Genomic DNA, 24207 nt, shown 5'->3' with positions numbered 1-24207 from the left:
TCCTATCTTTGTTGTTTCAGCATCCTTCGTGAAATTATTCACGCTGTAACTGTTCACATGCAATGCATGCAAACGTTGTCACACACAAACGCATCCAAATGCAACGCACACACTCATCCAACCAAAAAAACCCAACCAACAACACACATTTTGATATTCACCTCTTCCCCGCAGTGCGTCACATTTGAAGAAATCAGGGGCTTTATAGGAACATGTGCAAAGCGGAGTTACTATTTTTAGATTGAGAGAGGACTTGCTACGAAAAGAAAAGCACTTTTCCCTACAGGTGCTCGTCACTGCAGGATGTGGAAGCAGAGCGAGGATGTAGTTAATTTATGAAAGTGACTTGGAGTCAAGAGCATCCTCTTCACGGTGGAAGACAGAGAGCGAGGGGCGAGTGGCGGTGGGTGTGAACGTGCTTCAGAAGTAAGACAGTGATGTGGATAGAAAGTTAGTGGTTGGTCTGCCTGTGATGGCAGCCCTTGACCCTGCTGACCAGTACAGCTGAGGAGGACAGTGGCACTAGATTGAGTTTCATACAGAGGAGACGGGTCCCAGGGCGAAGACAAAACCAGAGCAACTGTAAATTGAAGACAAATTTTTTTTTCTTCTTTTGCTTCTGAAATTTACAAGGACGTTTCTGTTTCATTGATTTCCATTCATGAACCTCCACTGATCCTAATGCTGCTCTCATCAGACTGACAATTAATTCTCATGAACACTTAAGCACTTCAAAGGTTTAAAATTAGGGACCAAAATCGTGTAAATAAAGGTTTTCTCACTGGACTAGTTTTTCCTGGTAGAGTTAGATTTCTAACACGCTGGTTTTCCCAGAATATAACGTCAAGTTTGTTTTTTCTCTCTCTCTCTCTCAGAACTGCAGAGGATTAGCAGCATTTTTCTAAATCATTTCTTTTGCTTCTTCTATTTATTTATTTCTTTTTTTTTTTTTTTAAATCATTAGATCTTGTTGAGTATATGATCAAAACATGCCCAGAGGACCTCATTAGCCGTCTGAAACAGAGAGTGTATATCATCTCTGACCATCACAAGGGCTTAAAACAGCCTCACTTGGCTTACTGTTGAAAGTTCCCGGTCTCAGATGCACAGTCTAATTATTCTGGGTAAATACAAAGCATTAAAATGCAACCCCCCCCCACCCACACCCCCACCCCCACCCCCCACTGTATCATGTGGTTGTCACGTTTTGTTTTGGAAAAGATGTTGCTTATATATGATACTTTACTGCACTGGCATAACTTTGAGGAAAATTCATAATTTATTGACTTTGCTCACATTTTGGCAATTCTCTGAATCATTTAAGAAACCTTGTTGTTAATAATTCATCGGCAGCATTTTAATTCACAGGAGCAGCGGATAATCTTTTGGGAGATCACAGAATTATTTATGTGCTATAGAGCTATATATTTGTGTGCGAATCTGTTGCAGTTATGTAAGACTATCTGCTGTCAGACTATGTAATGGCACCCTCGAGCCCCGACGGCTCTATTAGGAGACATTTCAGCAAACTAGTTTTTTGTCTTTACTCCCTTGACTGAGTTCAGTGAAGCAAAACAGTGATGCTTAAAAGCTGAAGAAACATTTCTTTTATTTTTATAGGGAAGATGCAGTGAGGTGCATGTTGAACCTGCGCCTAATAGCCAAAACAACGTTGTGTAACTTTTCTACAATTATAGGCCTCCAGCATTTATGTCCACTGTGGCAACTCGTCCCTACTCTAGCATTCGACCTGAAGGGGTGCACCTGCTGCAGAATTTCCGTCGGTGAACTATAAACATCCACAGTTAGGTAACAAGCAAAAGACGAAATACCTATTGTATGATTTGGTAATGCTGTTGATTAAAGAAAATGATTGAAGAAAATGTATCTTTGGAACACTGACTATTTTAGTTTGACTTATGGAAATGGAGAGAAATCCACCCCAGATGGTGCGGTGAAGCGTTAACTTGACTGGTAGACACACAACACACTTAACTTTTGGCACATTACGAGTATTTGAAGCGTAAGATATGGTGGTACATCAATTTCACTAAATACATTGATCATGTGTGTTCGTGGTGCGTCAATTTAATTTTCTTTAGTTTTTGTTTTCTCATGTTTTCTCAAATTCTTCACTTTTGGTCATTTTAATGAAGAAAATAGTTTTGGTGATTGACTATATTTAGAAATGGGAATGAGAACAACAGTCTTCCAATGTAAACTTTTATTAATCTTTAGTGTTTTAATATCTGAACTTAAATGTCTTGATTTGGATAATTTCACCATAACTTATTGCTTAAATATAATTTAAGTATTTTTAAGAAAACTTTTTTTTTGTATAAATCCTGCATTGTAAGACTTTTGTCAAGGTAATGAAAACATATAGGCTCACAATTAACAACGTGTCCTGGACAACCAGTGATCACAATTTATGAAAAGTATTAAATGAGCACTACAACTAAAAAAGGAGTCCTGAGGAGGTTTTACATTGTTTTGCTTCTGTTGGGGAAGAATCTCTCAGTTGTCGTGCAGCTGGGTTCAACAGCTGATTCTACCAATCATTGCTTTCTGTCATTACCTCTGAGTCAGTGTTGATTGGGCTTCTGACTGATCCTGATTGCGCCGAGTACCGTACAGTCATTCTTCCTCCCCCCGCGACGAGAACTACATCCTTCTCTACAGGAAGATGAGGCAAAGGGACTCTCCTGCTGCATAATTGCCAGTTTCATTTCCGTATACGTGACACAATGTTATTAAGAAATGCCTTTAATTTAGGCAGAATTGATTCATTTTTCTCCAGTGAAACATCAGGTTCTTTCTTTTGTAATTGGTTCTCTTTGATCAATACAGTAACAGCCCTGATAATTGTAGTACTGTTAATAAAAATACTTTTTTTTTCCTTTTCAGACAAATTGTGCATTCATTTTCTGCAAAGATATCCAGTATGTTAACTGGTTTATTGACTACACTGTTTCACAGTTCATCTCCTTGAGTAGACCTTTAACAGAGTAAATATTTGCAGTGGAAGGAAGAACTATTAGTATGTCGATACTCGGTTGGATTAAGTGGATAATGGGATGGTTTGATGTTTTGGGAAATACCCCCTGACAGAGCAAGGGCACAGGTTATCTCAGCATATTGACTACGAGAGTGCGGTTAAAGAGCTCTGTTTGCTGAAAGACAATATCTGGAAACTTCCACATTTCTTCAACCCAAACATATGTGAGTTAATGACATCCAAATGTGCTAATCTTGATGATACCAATCCACCCAGTGTGACCTGTAAGTCATGTTTAGGGTGATTTTGAGTACTAAAGTAGCACATAGAAGGTGAAGTATAAATAATGGAAATAAAATAATTCATGATTTGAGTCCATTTGGATCCACATGAGTCCCCCGGCTAGCTCACTTGGTAGAGCATGAGACTCACAATCTCAGGGGTAGTGGGTTCGTGTCCCATGCCGGGTGTCACCTTCCCGTGGGCTCACCACCTGCAGGAAGGTTCTTAATTGGTGCATTGTGATCTGGGTAACAGTGTTCAGACTGTCACGAAACGGATAAGCAGAAGAAAATGAATGAATGAATGGATCCACATGATAATGTGGGATGATGATTTGTATGTTTGTTTTGCAGTAACACTGCTGAGAGGGACTTTCTAATCTCCATGTGATCTGCCTAGTTAAGGGTTAAGAAGACTGAAATTAAATGTTGTGCATTGGAAGATAATTTGCCTGCAGGTATTTGCTCCTAAAATATCGATGGCAATAACACGGACACAGGCGGACTCATTAAATGTGAGCAGCCTGTTGCTGTGAGAGAGAAAAAAGGGCCTTGACTCTGTTCATACTTATAATTCGAGCCACACTTTGACATTAGGTGCTGGAAGCGCCCCGAGCATTCGGGTTTGTTAGACACAGTGGATGAAGGTCAAAGTACAAATTCATTTTCCTCATGAGTGAAGTAAAGTCCAAATTCAATTGATAGATGAAAAGCAGACAGACATACTTAATGGTGGACTGGCAACCTGTCCGAGGGTCAACAATGAGCTGAATAAAGCAGCAGAGAAGATGATATTTGATTGCTATATTAAAATGAACATTAGAAGAAAAAAAAGCTGTTTCCTCATTGTGATTCATTTTCGGAAAATACAGTCTGTTCGTGTGTTGACTGGAGATGCCGTTTGTTCTCCCTGTACACATAAAGTACATGGACTCATAAAGTATTCAGCGTTATCGCACATGGATGTCACAACAGGAAATTAAATTGCTCCCATCCTCCGGGTACATGAAACGTTGGACTTACAGCCGTGATGAGGTGTGTGTCTGTGCCCTCGACACTCCTCTCAATAGAGACATATTTCATGTGTCTCAGTCCTCAGTGGGACAATTTCAGTGACAAGAGGAGAAGGAAAAACATGGAGAGAGGTGAGGTGAGGTGGATGAAAGGAGGGAGAGAGAGAGAGAGAAAAGGGGGAGGAGTCATCATCGACTGCAGCAGAAAACTGAGTGAACAGAAGAGAAGGGGGAGGGAAGAGTTGAGATGAAGAAGAGAGAGAGAGATGGGAAGAGAGAGAAGGGGAGGGGAGGCGGCATCTGCTCACTGCAGAGCCCTTCATTGATAAAGTGTGAGGCAGGGGGACTGCAGCTGGACACATCGCACTCTCTCCACCATGCTCTCATACCCACACTCACTGAGTCGTCCTTTTTGCACTCGCCCACAGTGCACCTCCAACACTCACTCACTGGCACTGATCACACAGTGACACGCTCCGACTGAATCACAGCATCAGCATCATAACAGACTCTCCCTCCTCCTCCTCCTCCTCCTCCTCCTCCTCCTCCTCCTCCTGCTCCTCCTCCTCCTCCTCTCTCCATCCTGTGTTTTTGGGGGGAATGCAGGCTTAGTTGAAAGAGAAGGGACACCTGTAACTGAGGAGTAGGATCAAGCTTTGGAGGAGTCCTCAGATACGAACAGACTGCAGCAGGATCAGTGGAAACCAGCCAACACAACAGCATAAAGACAGAGGTATGTGTCTGCAGCCGGCATGTGTTATCCGTAAGTTACACTCACTTCCAGTGATGCACTTGGCATGTTAAGGCACTTAGACATGCATGTATAAACTTCAGAAACATGGCATGGACTGTGAGTGCTGAGCTGTAAACAAATCTGCGTCCTCCTCAGAGCAACAAGAGCTTGTGCCATCCTCCTCCTCCTCTTTCCTCTCAGTTCATCTTTTTTAATGCGTCTCATGTCTGTCCCGGTTGCCCAAATCCTATTTTTACATCTACCTTAACTCATCGGTCATCCATCAATAACATTCTTATCACAGCATCCTGCCTCACTCCTGCATGTTTTGGTCCATCTGCCTTCTCCACCTCCTCCTGCATCCTCTTGTTGCCGCCTCTTCCCCACAACACGGAGGCATCGCTCCTGTTTTCTGTCCCGCACTCATCGCTGCACAAGCCACACAGCTCTCGCCTCACGCCTCAGATATCAAGTCTGCCTCCCTCTGTCTCGTTCACTCTATGCCAGCCTGTCCGTCATCCTGGGATCTACGGAGGCTACCGGAGTGCCGGTGTCGGCCATGAAGCTGATGAACGGAGGAGGAGGTGGAGGAGGAGGAGGAGGTGGAGGAGTTGGAGGAGGGGGAGAGAAGACTGCCTTCTCCTTTAAGAAGTGCTCTGCCTTCCAGTTTGTCAAGCGAAAGGTGAGTTGGGATGATGCTCACATTTTGGGATGCTGCACTTTGACCGTGTGCCCACACACACACACATACACACCAACATGAGCAGAGTGGAGGTGTGTGTGTGTGTGTGTGTGTGTGTGTGTGTGTGTGTGTGTGTGTGTGTGTGTGTGTGTGTGTGTGTGTGTGTGTGTGTGTGTGTGTGTGTGTGTGTGTGTGTGTGCGTGCCAAAGATGATGTCACTCTGAAAGCTCAGCTGCTCTAACGAAGCGCAAGATTTCACTCATTGCGTATGTGTTTTCACAGTATGTGTGAGGAGACATTTTTCTCACACATTAGTTGAATCACACACACTGTTGCATTAAAGAACTAATAAGAGTTTGTTTATACAACAATAATGGTGCCACTGAGCAGATTAGGTCCCCTGGTTAGGATCCAAACAGCACATCCTGCTTCATGGTGCGGCGTTGTCACAAGCCTCAGTGCATGTATAATGTTCAGGATTTGCTTGAAAGGTTTTCTTCGGCCGGTGTGTTTGTGGAACTACTTTTACAAAAGCGCAATCCAGAGAGCTAACTGCACTACAATATTGTGCCTTGTGGGTTAATGTGCTACTTTTCAATAACACCTCATAAGGACTCATAAGTGCTGACTAATTGCTTTTGGTAGGAGCACAGAACTCATGTATTTTCTAATTTGTGTTGTTATGAGACTTATTAGATTTGACTTTTATTATCACAACTTGGATTTTACTTTCTTTGTCTCATGATTGATTTGTTATCGTGCAATCAGTCACATGTTACACAGTGAGACAAGGAATACAAAAACCAACAGAAACGGTGTCATTTTTTATGACGTACCGTAAAGATAATGTCCCAGGAAGTGGATAAAAAAAAAACAAGCAATAGTGTTAGCGTAGCAAACTTTATTGGGTGATTATCACTGTAAGATGTATAGCAACTTTGCATTCATGATAAACCTTGTGAAAACCTCAATTACCTGCAGCAAGGGTTAGGGTTAGCATCTCACAACGGCTCCGACCAATAGATTTGGAAGAGGTGCACTCTGCATTGATAAGTGGAGAGCGGCGCTTATAAAGAGATTTGGTTTTCTTTTGGAGGGGTGGGATTCTCTTGATTTTCATGCTCGTGTAGCACGGAGAAGTGTAAACATTGGTTGCATAACTTTGGTGGACAGTTGCCAAACAGTTTTATCTCCCATTTCCTGATTTATTACAGGAAAAAAACAAACAATGGTGAGCCACTGAGAAATTAATTGCCAGATTATTCATTCATTGTTAAACCCTTGTGACCCTGAATTGATGTAAACAATCCTTTCCAAGAGACACCAAGAACACGCACTGCTATATGTTGACGACACGCTGACAATAGCTGTGCTCGAGGTTTCTGTATGTAAATTAATGGAAAGAAAAAACAAAACATTGATGGTTGTCAGAGTGGCGAGCTTCACTATAAGCTGCAATCTGACTAAAACATGCCAAGTTTGACAAACCGCTCAACTTCTGCCTGCTTAAATGTGAATAATTTGCAGCTGATTTCCATGAGATCAAAGGAGAAGACAGAGTAATGTGGCTCCAGGCCATAACAGGAAAGGAATAACTAACATCACTTCCAGCTTGGGGAAGAGAAGCGGATTCATGCATTCATTCAAGAATCACTGCATGGCTCTGGGAATACAACCCGACATGATTACTTTCTCCATATCTCTCAAAACAGTGTCATAACATCATGGAAATAATGAAGTGAGGGTTTAATGAAGGTGTTATTTACTCCAAGTTGACAAATTTGGAGCCTTGAGGTGATTTGGATGATTTGGATTTCAACAGACTGGTCACGACAGACCAGTCGCTGCCTTGTTTTTTTTGCTCTTGCTTGTTTTGCGTGGATCTTCAGTCTTCAGTCTATTTTCGCCCTCACCAAGTGGGTCACCCAAAATGTATGTTCTTGTGTCTGTTCTGGCCTCATATGGTGTACAGTATGGCGTGGCTCACTGATGAGTCGCTCCGCGAATATGGACAGATTGTGTTGTGGTAACACCCACGCAGAAACACACACGTACTCCCACAGGGAGCGTCTGCTGAGTGTCCCACAAGACATGGAAAACTCTATCTATCTATCTATCTATCTATCTATCTATCTATCTATCTATCTATCTATCTATCTATCTATCTATCTATCTATCTATCTATCTATCTATCTATCTATCTATCTATCTATCTATCTATCTATCTTCGCATTCATTAATTGATGTAGATATTTTGTATCCATCCATCCATCCATCCATCCATCCATCCATCCACCCATTTACAGTGGATGAATCATTGATAGGGGATTCTAAACAAGGCAAAGCAAAAACAAAACAAAAAGATAAACCAACAACACATGCACACGCACACACAGAAGCTTCTAGATATGCATCAGCACGCAGCCCCAAATCAAAATGAATGCCTGCTGCTGTTCATGGTTTATTTGTCTCCCTATTTGTGTCTAAGTAGGCCTAATCACATAACGAGGAGAGGGTGAGTCCAGACGGAGCTTTGTATCATACAAATGTACAAATGAGGAAAGGGACTGATAGAAGGAAATATAAAATCAATGGCACTTTGGATGAATACTGGACATTTGAACAGAAAATGACAAATAACATCAAAATGATGGCATTGAAAACATTTTTAAAACACTAAAGAACAGACGAGACATTTTGATGTTGCTGTGAGCGGCCTGTGTTTTGGCCCCTGAGGTGAATCCGGTGGGTTTTGATGACACCTATCATCAGTTCGCTTGTCAACATGACATGTTAACAAGAGGGCTGCCATCAGTCTGTTTGATCTACGAGATCGTGCCGGGGCATTTTTCACACCGCTTTGAATCTGATGACAAACAAAGCAAATAAAGGAGAAATCCTCTAATTAGATGTAACGTCAATCACGGGTTCACTCTGTTTAGTTTGGCGTGAAGAGGCTCATCTTGCACAATCATTTTCTCAGGTGTGTGTCATCCGACTTTCTGTGCCAGTCCTGCTGCAACTTCTTTGTTTTTGTGTTGACCTGCCGGAGTGTTTTTCCAAGTCAGTTTTCCTTTAGAGCCGACATGCCTTGACATGCTGTCTGGCTACCCCTTCGACTTAAGCATTCAGTGTGTGTGTGTGTGTGTGTGTGTGTGTGTGTGTGTGTGTGTGTGTGTGTGTGTGTGTGTGTGTGTGTGTGTGTGTGTGTGTGTGTGTGTGTGTGTGTGTGTGTGTGTGTGTGCGCGTGTGTGCGTGTGTGCCACAGCTGCCTGGACCTTAGGCTGCTCAGTCACACAAGTTCTAGCCCTGTGGTGTGTGTTTGCTCAATGTTCTACTCCCGCAGCAGGATGATTTCACAGGGATCCTCATGGAAATGTTGTTGTTTCTCCAATTGGCTTCTGTCTCCCACGAGTCTCTAGATTTTATACACACACACACGGACACACACCATCACACCCTGGGTGTTACAAAGCTTTCTGGTCTGGAAAGTCTTAGTCACTGCAGGAGTGTTGTACATTTTGTGCTTGCATGCGCCAACTCGTGCCAGTGTTTGTTATGCAACACCGTCAGAGACGAAGCCCCGTTCACCGTTGATGCCATATGCCTGCATCATGCGTATATCCGCCATCGATGGCAAATTAAAATATTTTAACTTGCAATTAATCATCGTAGTCACACTTATGTCAATTGATCTTCATCTCTGTGGATCGACTTCCTGAGCGTGTGTCGCGTTTTACAGAAATGAAAGGAAGTCAAGCCAGTCGAACAAATGTAGACGGGCATTGGCAACGAGACTTTGATTTTGGTCTTCATCACACTTAAGAGAGCCATCAAAATTTGACTTTGCGTCATCCGTATGCAGCACATGAGCGCACGTTGCCTATAGATGTCTCTTGTGAGTGTTCCCATGTGGCAAAGCAGCGATGCAATCTGTGCCTCTTTTGAAGAGCATTTCTGTGTGTGCATGTTTGTGTGTGTGTGTGTGTGTGTGTGTGTGTGTGTGTGTGTGTGTGTGTGTGTGTGTGTGTGTGTGTGTGTGTGTGTGTGTGTGTGTGTGTGTGTGTGTGTGTGTGTGTGTGTGTGTCCCACTGTAGTTGGGGATAACGTGACAAACCTATCCTCTTTGATCAAAAGTCACAGCTGGCAAGGCTGGCAGTGTGTGTGTACATACGAGAGCAGGAAGAAAGTGGGGAGCAAACGTGGAATCAAACAAATGTGTGTCTCCTTTCTTCTCCAGGTTAGAAGATGGATGAGGAACCCCAAGGTGAGCGTGGAGAAAGCCCAGGGGAAGGGCCTCGTCTACCCTTGTTCCAAGTGCCCACTGGCTGACGAGCTGTGGTACACACACTTTCCCTCCCCGTATGGCTGCTGTCACTACACAGGGCCGCACTGCGCCCAGTATTACCACCAGGAGCCGTGCTCGCCGTGTCCGGCCAACGCACACACCGACAATCATGAGAAAAGCAAGGGGTGTAAGGTGAGAAACGTGTCGCCTGGGTGGATTTAAATGGCTTTTGAGTTGTTGCTTGTGACCATGCTACATTTGTCACTCAGTCATCCCACGTGAAGAAAGCCTTGATTGAAGAGATGATTTGAGCAGTGGTGGTCTGAAGGTTAGGGCAGCAAAGCAGAAGTTCAAAACCAAAGGTCCCTGAGCAAGACCCTTGACTTAACAACCACTCGTCATTGAGAATATCCAGTGTCACACTCTCAAATCAAAGGTGCAGTTCACAAGATCTGTTGTGGCGACCACCGAGTGAAGATTATAGAAGATGGAAATTATTCTATTGCTACTTGTATGACATTAACATGACGTCGATCAAAGTCCAACAAGCTGCGGATTGTAACTTTGAGAAATGACAATTGTTTAGAATTAAGTTCTTATATATTTGCGATGGGCTTAAAGGCCTTTGTGTTTGGAGGTTACATGTTCTCCCTGGGCCTGTGCAGCTTTTTTCTCTAGTTTCTTTGCGCTATTTAAATACGAGCGTTTGAGGTGATTGGCTGTGTCTGTGTGTGAGTGTTGGCTCCAGTGACCGGCTCCAACCTCGAATTGGATAAGATGTTTTTTCTTTATATCTGGTCGCTGTCAGTTTTCTATCAATTGTCGTTTTTGCTTTTTTGTCCATTTCTTTAGTTTGACTATTTTTTAGCAGCATCGTGAGGAATTATTGGTGAGCAGACATTTGGAGAAACAACAGAAATAATGACAGAGATTATAAACAGGGGATTGTAAATATTAGTTACATGACTTCAACTGATTTCATCAGCATTTGACATATAACCCACTCAACTTCTGTCCTCCCTCCATAAAACTCCCCCTGTGGCCTGCAGGTGGAATTGCATCCACAAACACGCTGCCAAGCATTACCTGACTCATTCACAGTCCCACCTCTGGTTGGCCCAGTAGTGTCATTTGAAAGAAGTCAGAGGATCAAATAAAAACAACAACAAAGGAATCCAGCCATTGTTCTGGTTTGCTTTGTTTTTTCCCATTATGCTTCAACACAACTGTTGTTGCAGAAACTTGTTGAGCATCTTCTTTATAAAATTAGAGCACAAGGCTTAGATTTAGGTGGAAGTACAAACACTATAATGCCAGAGCATAAACAATAAAACGCACACACACACACACACACACACACACACACACACGTCATCTTTTCAAATTTGCTAATGCTACTGCAAGTGTCCAGGTCGACCTTGGTTATGCAACTCCAGTCACAATGGCCGTCCCACCGCTTATCAATCACTGTACCCATCAGTTGGTTCCCCGCTTGTGCTTCTCCGGTCCTATGGGCGTCTGGAGGGAATGACTCATCCCCATCTCAGCGAGACAAAGCCACACTCTGTCTCCGTTTGCATTTCAGCGTGTTCACTGAGAAGCCACGCTGAAGTGTGTAAAGATGGAAAACAGGACCATATTATTGGCCATCGCTTCACTCTCCATCCTGCAGCTCATCACTCTTTTTCCCTTTTTCAGTTATAATTTTGCCCTGACTTCCTTGCTTGTCCTTCCGTCTCTGGACCTTCTCTTGTCATTTAAATACAATAGATCCATCTAACTCATTTGTCTCTGTGGAAGCAGGTGCGATGGAATAATGTCAGCAAAGAAAGAGCAGGATGAGGTAGTTAGAGGGGGAGGTCCTTTCTCACCGTACAAAGTTGTGCTACAATGGCATATCTTATCTCTCAGTGGTTTTTGATCCACAGTTTGTTAAAAGTTTGACACTGTACAAACTGAACTGCACCCGTTCCGATGAACTACACGGCATCTTTTTGTACATTCCGTCCAAATAACTCGCCACTCTGGCCCTTTAACGTTGATTCGCCAAATACTTGCCGAGTGTGACGGAAGTGCAGCAAGCGGAGCACTAATAGAAACACTGCGGTCACATGCCAGACTCGCTGCTCCGCTCTGCAGAGGGCCACCCACGACCGGACTCTAATGCAAATGAGCAGAGCCTGCCTATGAAATTCATCAGCCCATCAAAGCAAGCCGTATCAGGCACTGTCAAGCAACCGTCTCAGACTTGGGGCTTAAGAAAGTGGGGCGACGGCTCTGAGAGGCTGCTGCCACGTTTCAAAGACGGCGACTTAAGACACCAGATGACAACTATGTCAGATTACTGTTGAGTTCACGTCGACAGAAGTGAATTCTCATGAGACGTTTGTCGTGGTTTGAAGCATATTACTCCTATCCTATACTACCTTTTGTTGTCCTGCTCACTGCTACTTCTGTAATTATACATAGAACAACACATTATTATGTACTTGGCTGTAGAATACTCGTCCAGAGTTTTTGTTGAATGAGGCACTATTTCTGAACTTTGTGCCAACTGGCTGGAGACCCCCCCAAAAAAACAATATATGAACTCAAATTGTCAATTGATATAAAGACATTTTACCAAGTCGTCTTACACTTAAATGGTGTTCACATTCCAAGAAAGTCCTCCCTGACAGATTGCCCTCCTCCTTCTTCTCCTCATTAAAAATCGATCACAGAAACTTTTTTTTTTTTTTACATTGCCAGGCATCAGTACCATTAAAAATGTGGGTTCCTTAGCTTAGCGTTGGCCAAGCGCTCTGCATAGCCGTCACTCCACTGCTACTTTTGATGAGTATATGAGAGCTAAATATAAATGTAGGCCAAGCTTTATGGTGCAGATTTTATCATCAGTGTACCAGATTTATGACTCTGCACTTTGCTGTGAGTTACAGATTGCAGGGAAGAACGAAGTAGGAGACGACTGATCTGAATCAAAAGAATGAGAAAGGGGGAAGTGTTTAAAATCGACATTTTATTTTACATCATTTAAAGGGGTAAACATTATAGCCTTTGGGCTGTTGTAGAGGGCAAACGAGGAATTCATGGAGGCAGCATGCAGACATAAACGCAAAAAAAAATACTGCAGTGATAGAAAGAGATGAGAAGAGCTGAGATGACAGTTTTATTAGAAGGTAGAAGATGAGGTCAGGCCATGGACAGAAATCAAAAGCATATAAATCCCTGTGAAGAGGACATCCTGTACTGTCCATGTACGCACACACACACACACACACACACACACACACACACACACACACACACACACACACACACACACACACACACACACACACACACACACACACACACACACACACACACACACACACACCCACACACACACACAATGCGAACACAGCCTTTTCATTAATCTATTTAATCAGGCCCGCACTGTTCTTGATGAAAACTTAATCAAAAGGCAAAGGAAATGAGCTTGCTGACTAACACATTATCACATAAAAGTAAAAAAATGTCAGTACTTTTCCAAAGATGTGGTCTCTCAAAACCTTCCCTGCCTCCTAAGCTGGACTATTTTGCTACTTATTTTCTGACAAAATACAACTCTCAAGTATTAAATACATGAAAAGACAAGACATTTTGATAATAGAGAAGCATCACTGTGCGATCCTTCACTATTATCGAAACATACATACATAATGATGGCTCACACTTTATATTTGATGCAGTGAATCAGATTTTCACTTTGTGGTCCGATTCTCAGACAAGAAAGAAACTAAACTAAACCACATTTTAGGTATTTGTTAACTAAAGACCTCCATTTTAAAAACTCATCATAAATGTCTTTTATGATTTTATTGAATATCTTCAAATTTAGAGCTTCAGAATACCATGAAGATACTGTCATCAAGCTATTATCAACGATAAGATATGATAGCACAATATAAAAGAAGTACCTGTCTGAAATTTGAGTAACTGGCAGAAAGTACCGTATTTGTGCCAGAGCTGTGAGATATCGATGCCTTCCTGCAATACTGTTTTCTTATTTCCCAAATACACGTTCTTTTTCATGTGCGAATTCACTGTTTTCATCCTACTACCTATAAACTGATAACATACACACACAGATTTCTTGGTGAACTAAAATAAAAAGTCTGTTTCTGTATTTACTTTGTGATGGACTGGTAACCTGTATCTTTACCCATCGTGAGGTGGGATTGGCTCCAGCCACCCCAACACTAACTTGCATAACGCAGTAAAGAAGCTGTATGGCTGAATTGATGGAATATGTTGTCAAATAGCTTGCTTTTAATAATTGACACCACATGTTACATAAGCCCAGGGGGTATTATCTAAGCATTAGTTTGCACTCATTTCCTTATAGCCTGCCCTGCTAATGGATAAGGTGATAGGGTTAATCAGTCACCGTACTCAACACCAGCTCCACCTGACCTGCTCAGGTTCCATTTGCGTTTGCTGTCCAAAACCCGTTCATGCAGAAAAAAGGCTGAGAAGAGAAGACAGAGGAAAGAAGGAAGGAAGTGGAGCGGAGACGGCGAAAGGTGACGAAACTCAAAGAGATGCGAGAGGCCAAAATGTTCCTACGAAATGTGGGTGATGATCAATAAGATCTCAGTTTAAAGGAAAGAAACACAGGATTTCTGCTAAATTGTTCAAATGGAAAAAAAAAACAAAGCAATCTTAGTTCATTTTTCAGAGACGTAAGCACGACCTGGTAATGATTTGTTCCAGCTAGTTTGATCATACTTCACCTTTGGCCTCATTAGAAATGACATGGCTGTGTCATCGGTCATTTTAACCCTTTAAAGGTCACTCATTGAACATATACAGTATGTTAGCGTGTCAATGCAAGGGAGCAAAATATATATCTATACATGTTTATTCCTGAAATTCATTGTGGAACATTAGTTGAAAGAATCAGGAGTAAATACGGTAACTGCCCCTACAAAGTGTTAATTTCATAAGGTTTGGTTTGGCTGCTTCTCCACAGAGAATGAAGAAAGAAAGCAAACTCTGACAAATCCATCTTTTCTGTACACCCTCAGTAGTGACACGGCCCTGCAGGCTAAGAGCTCTGTTTCAAGAATACTAATGTGTTGTGCCTGAGTCAGTGAATAAGTCTTGGAGGGGGCAATAATAATGGGCTGGAGTGGAGGGAGAAATCCTGAAAAAAAAAAAGAAAAATCCCAAATTCAAATATATCTTGAGTGACAAATTTGGAAACAGGAGATTAGAAATGACCTCTTTTTGTTTTCACACACCGACTCCTGAAATTGTCTTCTCAGAATAAAGTGATGTGTCACTTATATGGAGCATTGATTTCTTTCTTCTTCTTTTTTTATTTACGATGTGAGAACGGTTCTCTGCTGGACTTAGAACTCCAGACTTTGACTCTGCTGTTCCCTTATCGAAGACGTGGTCTGTCTTGTTCCAACAAGCAGCAGACCTGCGACGGTTCACTTCTCGAGGGAGCTAATGGTTAATGACTTATGTGTCATATTCAAAGATAGGCCAGCTGTACTGGTGCCCTTTTACTGGCACTCTGCTGACGCTTCCAAGGCGAGGACATAACATTCGGCCTAGAGCTGCTTCAGTCTGTGAAGACTGGTCGGAAAATCTTGAGTTTCTGCTGATTAAAGTGATATCAACAGTTAAATTTAATTGTCTTCAAAACAACAAGAGACTGGAAGACTGATTGTATTAATTTAGCATGATGTAACTTTTATATCCAGGTCATCCCTCCTGACAAGCACTTGGTTTTCTCTTCATCCACTAATGAGTTTACCAAAGAAAATCCAATGAACTCCAGCGATATTTGCATTTGCCATGAATTACATTTTCCTCTCCGTAAGGTTTTATTGTTTTTTTTATTATTATTATTATCTTGCCTTGGGAATTAAGAAGAACAGGCCTCCCGGCCCAATTATATTTGACACACAGAGTAACGAGAGGCTTGGGAGTCAAAAATCCTTTCCAAGTTGTTGACTTGTTAGGCACACTGAACCAATACTGGGTAGAAATGCCTGTCATTCCAAACCTCTGTCTGTGCTCTTCAAAGGATCCAGTCAATTGACTCACAACTATCTGTCTGTCCCGTTAACAACCTCAGCATAATTTGCATTGCGACTCTATCGATGCTAAAGGTTAAGACCCCTTTTCAGTTAAACAAATGTGCCAGCGAAGCTTCAGCAATGATGCAGAGTTGAATCCGATTGGCTGGTTTCCAGCTCCAGTTTGCCCTCCTGGCAGAACTTGAAGGAATCAGCTGTTTGACGGTTGAAAACATTTTGGTTTGTGTCCACATTCTCGATATGTTTGAGCCATTATTCCACCCCCTATTGTTTTGGCTAATATTCTTATACTCTAAGCTATTTTAGCACCGCTTAAATGAGTGAACTCTCCCGGGGCCTGGGAGGCAGTTCGAGGATGCCACTGTTTAGCATAAAGTTAACGCTGGAAAACTGCAGATCGTTTACTTCTGTTCTGTTCAATAGCCAAGTGCTTTGGCAGGAGGAGAATGCGGTTGCACTTCAATAAACTTCAATAATCTTCCCTTGCATGACCTCTCTTCTCTACTCACGGTATATCTATATCCCAACATGGCACAATGCGTGTCTTTCCATTGCTGCTGCAGCATTATTCAGGGAGGGTTGGTCTGAGCCAAGAAGGAAATAAATAAGTGGAAGCACTTCATACCTTGGCTGCAGTTTCCTGGGTTTGTTGCGAGAGATTGCTGAGCAGAGAGCGGTTGGATGAGCTCTGCAGTGTTTCACACAAAAATCTATAATGAGCTGGAGAAAAGCTGAAGAAGGGGAAAGTAAAAGCAGTTTGTTATTTTCATGAGGAAACCTCAATAATCTGTGTCGGGTTTGATATACTGCGGATAGAAAAGCAGTTCAAGGAAACACAGGGAGACAGGCAGCAAGGATCTGCATGTTAAGACGTTTTAAAATGTAATCTTTTTTTCATTTAATGCTATCAAACTTTGAATACAGTGCGATGAACGATTGCAGCAAGGGGGGGGGGGGGGGAGAGCCTTGTGGTAAACGTTCGTCAAGCTGAGAGTCGTGCACAGTTGCATAACTGAGATAAGAGCTGTGTCACTTTATACACTCATGTGGATTAAATGCCCTACATCTGAGAGATCCTCATCTGCATCAGCGCCTCTTCCTCCCTCTCTCTTCTTCCCTGCTTTAATCTCTCCACTGACCTTGACCTACTCAGAGAAACATGCTCCCTTGCCGGTCTCATTGTGAGGGAATTTGGGAATTATTGTTGTTCTAATCTACCCTGAGAACCCGACTAATCCCGTCTTCCATCTTGATGTTCCAGAGCTATTGCCAAAACTGCTGAGACTCAGCAGCACCCTGACGATGCAGTGCAAGTTTTTGTTTCTTCCATTAACACACTCAGCGCCGGTCCAACAGCTCCGCGAAATGAGGGTCTGAGTCTTTTGGCGCAAAGAGCTTAAGATTGACTCGCTCTCTTTTCCCTATAGAATCTATGTCCCTAAAGCATATATTGTGTTATAATAATCTAGTTTGAAAAGGTTTTCCCACCTCCCATTCACATCCGTCTATTAACCATTGACATGCTTGGCAACAGAGTTTTAGTCCAGTCAGTGTCTCATAATTAAAACATTTTTTAACACCCCGGTGAGGATAACATTAGTGGATCTGAGTGTCTTAACAGCTGCTGTAAAGTGGAGCTGTTTTCAGCCTGACTCACTGCAGAGCATGCTGACGTTCGCTTTAAGGTCAGAGCACCGGCTGTGAATACGTACAGATTCCTAGACCGCGAGCAAGCTATGTCCTGTTTACGAGTCCATTCAGAAAAGTCTTCTTCATTAGACATAAAAGGAAACAACAGATTTTATCGCATCTTCAAATGAGCTGGAATACCATATTTTGCTGTTTACACTGTTAAATCTCTTTTTCGCTTTTTTTCTAATCACACTGATGAAAAAATGTTTTTTTCTCAGGAAGACCAGAAGGATTGTTTGACGTCAAAACAAGAGACAACAATAAAGCCTTTTTTTTTTTTTTTCAAATAAGCCTCTGCAGCGATTTGGATCTTGTTAATTCAGCTTTGGAGAAACACAAATTTAAAAAGAAGAAAGCTTAAATATTGAAGTGCAATGGATGGCCTTGTTACATAAAGCTTAGGGGCTGTTTACATGACAACGTTGCTCGGGGGCCACTGAAAACAACTATTTGAGAACGACTACCAAGGTGGAACTTTATGGAAATTACTCCGTCTCCCTGTAAATTGAGGAAAATGCACAATGAACCTATGCATTTTCACTTTAAACGATGTTGTGTGTACGGGGACTTAGGTAAGAAGTCAAGGCTTTGAGGCCATTATCAGTGAAATGCTCAACAAATGAAGATAAAAGAATTAACATCTTGACAATGAATGAAAACCATAACAATCACAAACAGCAGCCGAGGCGTCTGACAAACCAAACTTGCGTGTTCCCTGCTCAACGGCAAGATTCTAAACAGAAAAAAAAGAAACACTGGAAATGATCATGTCGCTGATCAAATCTTGACAATGGAGTGATGGCGTAAGTTCATTTTGCTGGCAAAAACGTGTCAGAACCAATCAGGCAAAGATGGAACTAAGTTTGCTTGAGAAATATTTCCTTAAAATTTCAGTAAAAATACAGAAAATAAGTTTCAGCGTGAGAACAAACTAGGAACGAGACATCCTGTAATATTTCCCCGATACTTTTGCTTGTTTTTCACATTCAGTCTCCTAAACTCCATCGAGGCTCCAACTGTAAACTTGCTGATGATATTCTTCGTGGACAGCCTGAGTCATGGTTCTCTCCTTCTTTTCCATTCGGATCAGAATTCCCTCCATCCCCACTCATTATGAGACCTCTGTTTGTGATCTCGTAGCAAAGACAGAGGGGGAAACGGAGAGAAGAAAGAGCCGCGACCTTGACGTTAATGAGGAAGTCTTATCTCCGACAGAGAATGGAAGAGCTTATGTAAGACTGTCTTACAGTCCCATTCTCCACTTATCTTTTTGTCTTTCAAACATATTTGGCTTTGTCTCGGTATCTCTGCTTGCGTGCGCTCTGGGCCTGTTCGAGGTGACGTGCTGAGGGGAGCTGGTGGAGGACATGAATGGATACGCAGGGCGAGGCGTGAAGGGGGAACCAGGGAAGAAGACCAGCGGCTGGTTAATGACCACACAGTACTCCACTGTGTACCATACTGAGCCGATAGACTCAATGTTACTGTGGAATGGACGACGTATCGAGGGGGAGTGTTATCATACAACACTGCATTTTATGAACAGGTTTCAAAGGTGTTTTTCATAACAATGTGAGAGAACCTGCACATATCCAGTTAAGGAGGCGAGTAAGGAAGAAGCTTAAGGGGAAGTGCTATGCCTATAAGATTCTTGTCATGTTTTCATTTCTTGATTTATCGAGCTGTGTGGCTGATACATACGTCCTGGTCTCGATGCCAGGATATTGCTCTGGAATAAATTCCTTCCGGAGTCTGTGAGCTGAGAGAGCAGGTTTTGCAGGAGACGCCTTATGCAACATGTGGGATGTTGTCTTAATGGGTTGAACAAAATGGGGTCAAAGGGCAGGGAAAGAGTTCAAAAGGAAGTGCAGCTTGGAAAATTGCAAACATATATACGTTTAAATGTGTAGGCATATCTGCGTATGTTATGGCCTTCCTGCACACGGACTTCCATGCCCCCTGAAGAAATGCATGATACCGTCTCTGGAGCAGAGCTGAGTAATGACCATGAAATGTAAAAGTTACCTACTAAGCAGTTTATGGATCTGAACGTACATACTGGTGGTAAAACCGATGAAAAAGAAACATGATGTACGACTACAAATACTCCTGGACATTATAATGTGTTTCTAACACAAACTTTCTAATGGAAATGTACATATGTTGGAGATATCATAAGAATAATTGAACTATTTCAAAATATACATAAATGCCTATTCCCATAAAAGAAGAAGGTCATGATGCTACATAAATATGAGACTTGAATTATGACTTACCATCTAAAACTCACCAAAATTAATTTCTGAATGAGATCAGCTGACAAGTTTTAAATGCATTGATTTTAGACAAAGTTAGCTGGCTGATGGGCTTAGCTGCATTTTTATCATCTTACAAAAATATGTACCAGAAGCAAAACACAAACAAGCTGTAATTTCCTTTAAGAACAGATACTCATATGTATGTTGAATGGAGTCCAATTAGATAACCTCCAAAGCACTTTATGAAGCGAATCACATTCATACACCAACAGGACGAGCTGCAATGCAAAGCACTTTGTCCATTCATTGGGAGCAAATTGGGATTTGAACCTACAACCTCCCAATTGAGAAATAACCTGCTCTACTAACTGAGCCAAAGCCTCCTCAATGAGCTGACTTCATCAAAATAAATGTATAGAGAACGAATGCGATTTTGTCTACTGATACAGTGATAAGTAGACTTATATAGCACCTTACAGCCCCCAAAGGGCTTTACACAGTTCATCACATTCACCCATTCACTCACACACACACACCAATGGAGGCTGTAGCCATGCAAGGCACTGTCACTCCACTGGGAGCAGTTTGGGGGTCAGTGTCTTGCTCAAGGACACTTTGGCATGTGGAAATGGGAATCAAATCTGTAACCTTCTGATTGGGAGACGACGGCTCTACCAATCAAGCCATGCTGCCCCACAGTTAGTATATACACACACACACACACACACACACACACACACACACACACAGTGTAATGAGAGATCTGTATACTGTGCCTGATACTCAGTGATTGTTTATGTCCTTCCAACACTAGATTATAGTAAATGTCAAAGGAAGACAAATTCACACATTGTCGTCGTCCCCCCCTCCCAACACACACACACACACACACACACACACACACACACACACACACACACACACACACACACACACACACACACACACACACACACACACACACACCTTTCCTTGCCAAGCGCTGGTACTGTTGGGGGCCGGCAGAGCAGCAGCTGCTGATAGAGGCCTTGATAAGACTCATTTCAAACGGCTGCAGCCTCTGAACCTGCCGGCTCTGTGTGCCAAGGACACCATTTACCTCACATAACAGTCATTCTGGGTCACTGACACATCCATCCGTGCAATTTGCGCTCTTCCAGAAATATGTGCCCTGTTGACCTTACCTTCCAGTGTGCCATGTATCTTACATTTTTCCCCTCACATGTCATTTTGTGTTCCTGTGTGTGTGTGTGTGTGTGCTTTCTCTTTCCAGTATGCATTCTGTCAATGTTGTCAGCCACATGCTACATTGGGATAGAGAACGTCTTCTCTAGGTCTGTGGAAGAAAATGTTCCCTGAAGAGTTTCTGTCTGTGCAGCTGTCACATGAGAAAAGATTTACTGAGCCTAGTCGTGCCTTGTATGCAGAACAAATGTGACGCTCAAATATTTTACATTTGAAGTGCTGATGTAACTGCATCTTTTGACAGTTGGCTTTTTATTATCATAAAGGTGCCCCCATATTCTGATGATCCTTTTATGACTGTTGATTTGTTTTTACAGTGTTTGTGTTGCCTTGATTGTACTTAATTGCATCTAAGTTTATAGCATTGCTTCATCAAATATCCAATCAATATGTCATAATACTACACTAAAATAAATGACTTTGGTCATTAATCCTCTGGTTCCCTTCATTTGAAGCTCAAAAATAAATGAATAAAAGACAGAATGCCAAGGCTTTTAAAATATTTAAAGTTTCTGCAAAGTAAAATAAAGTCACATTAGATTTCTTCATTTACTGCATGTTACAAGATCATGATGTGAGTTTATGTTCAAGGAAATCCATAACATTATGGCTTGGTTAAATTAAATTAGATCCCAAATAATAATAATAATAATAATAATAATAATAATAATAATAATAATAATAATAATAATTGATGAATTGGTTTCATCCTCACCTACAGGTCAGAAAGTGGAAGATGCTGGCTCGCCATCATGGGGACAATACAGGCAAGCAGAAGGAGGCGGAGTCTGACGTCCACCTCGGTTGTTGTCAGTCCTGGGGGGTCCATGCCTCACCTCTCCTGGCCAGCCCGGTCATGCTGGAGTGCTCCATCTGCAGCGGACCCTACATCAGCTACACCTTGGAGGATACCTGGCAGCCACGTCAACGAACACAGGCAAGTTCACTCCACTGCCATTAATAAGGACGTTGTGTTCTTACTGGTTGAGCATTAAGTTGACTCGGAAGAAACACTTAAATTATATTATAATTTCCATATGCACTTCCCTGACTCGACTCCCCCCAGGGTGGTTGTTTAACTGCACATTAAGTTTCAGGGCTTTACAGTTTATGTGTAGGTTAGTTGACTCTCTTCACTGCTGCTTAAAATGCCGATGGACACATTGGTGGTATTCTGCTGGTTTCTATTCAACATGACAGGACTGACTTTTCATTGAGGACTTGAAAAGTTCCTTCTCTTTCATTCCATTGTTAAATCTTGTGATTAGAAAAATTAGTAGTGAAAGTAGTGAAAGTGACATGATTCACTCATCTCTGATTAAAACCTATGAGTCTAACAAGCTGGAAAAGAAAGTTTCTGTTTTGTGGAACATTACCAGCAAGACTCAGTCTGTTGGGAGGTTTGTTTATTTTGCCTTCTAAATTGTGCAGAGCTGAGTTTGCCAAGCAGCTTTCATGTTGATGTGCAGACATGAGTATTCTTGTCCATGTTCCCACAGATCAAAGCTATACAAAAATCCCCAAATAATTATTTGGATTTAGTACCCTGATTTTTAAACATTTGCTGCATAAAACACTAGGAATGGAGGAGTAATGGAAATGTGATCCTAAAAATTACTCATACAGTACGTCGTTAAAGAAAAATATGCAAAAACGTAACTGCAAAAATAGATGAAACCTATTCGTTTGCTCCATCTCATGACTCACAGACAAGTTATACAGACATCCACCTCTCCTTGACCCTTCCTGGGAAAAACACCAATCCACCCTCTTTCTCTCCACCGCTGTTTCAAAGAGCCAAACTTTCAGGCTTCTTTTGAAGAAATAAATTCACCATGAAATATTAATGAACAGAAACTCAAGATTTCACCATCACTATGGATACAACTCCATCAGACACCGGGTGAATCAATAAACAACCCGGGGAAAGACAGAGAAAGGGCATGGGCAGGGAAAGCGAGAAGACAGTTACTTGTGAAGTAAATGCAAAGAGAAAGCATGAAGAGGGCATGAATGGTAAAGTGGTTCTTGATGGTGGAGAGATGTTGACAGTATAAGGGGGTATGAATAAACATCCTACCATACAGTATTTATGTGTGTGTGTGTGTGTGTGTGTGTGTGTGTGTTTGTGTGTGTATCTGAGAGGAAAAACAAAAGACGACTGACATTAAAATTTAAACTCTCGGCGAAGATGAAATGACTGTTGTAAGGGGCAAACTGTTGAACGCTTCACCTCTGAGCGAGCGAACAAACTGATGAGATTGAACCAACTTTGGGTGCACGCGCGCATGCCTCAGCTTGTCTCGGTCTCAGAAGAAAACACCCATGAGAAAAGCAACACGTTCCCAAAGCTGCAGGACGTGATCGCAAACTAGGTTAAGACTGTATTTTTTTAATTTTTTTTTAATGATCCTCTTTGACAAGTTGCTGACTGACAACATCACAGAAAACTAAAGTCTGGCTTGTCGATGCAGTTCCACGGGAACGTTTTGAAATGTAAATGCTGCTGCTCGTGTGACAAATGCCAATTATGTCTTCACTGCATGTGACAAGGGAAATACATGGAGCCACTATTAGCGCACTTGTGTAATTATTGTTGGGCCATACACATTCACACTTGTGAGTAGTACAGAGTCACAAATTAACCTTTTAGGCACATTTTTGGACTGTGAGAGCAGAATACCGTGCAACACTAAAAACCTCTACAATACAACGCTCCCTCGCCTGCCTCAGAAATATACCTACGAGCACACAGTAATCTACCAGATGAGATCCAACAAATGTCTTAGCCCAGATTGTAATTGCTCTTAAAAAAAAGTTGTTTGAGCAGAAGATCACTTGGTTTCCTGCGATTCAGTGCAGTCTCACCCCGGAAAACCCCGCTGCAGTAAAACATGCCAAGAGGAACTAAATGGAATTGGG

The 24207-nt window shown here is 42.1% G+C and overlaps 1 protein-coding gene across 1 annotated transcript in view; it reads left to right on the top strand.

Annotated features, from left to right (window-relative positions):
- Positions 1-5584: 5584 nt before the first annotated feature.
- The window catches only part of sgk1 (serum/glucocorticoid regulated kinase 1), a gene marked incomplete at its 5' end in the record, with an annotated part of 31917 nt that continues 13294 nt past the window's right edge, over positions 5585-24207 (top strand). The window contains 3 exons of the mRNA XM_080490377.1: positions 5585-5707; positions 9948-10187; positions 22007-22222. Of these exons, the coding sequence (XP_080346503.1) occupies positions 5585-5707; positions 9948-10187; positions 22007-22222 (579 nt within the window). The remainder of the gene's footprint in view (positions 5708-9947; positions 10188-22006; positions 22223-24207) is intronic.

This window comes from Lipophrys pholis (assembly GCF_963383615.2).
Source record: "Lipophrys pholis genome assembly, chromosome: 21".
Classification (NCBI taxonomy): domain Eukaryota; kingdom Metazoa; phylum Chordata; class Actinopteri; order Blenniiformes; family Blenniidae; genus Lipophrys; species Lipophrys pholis.
Note: the sequence above shows the minus strand (reverse complement) of the source record. Positions and strands in the feature narration are given on the sequence as shown.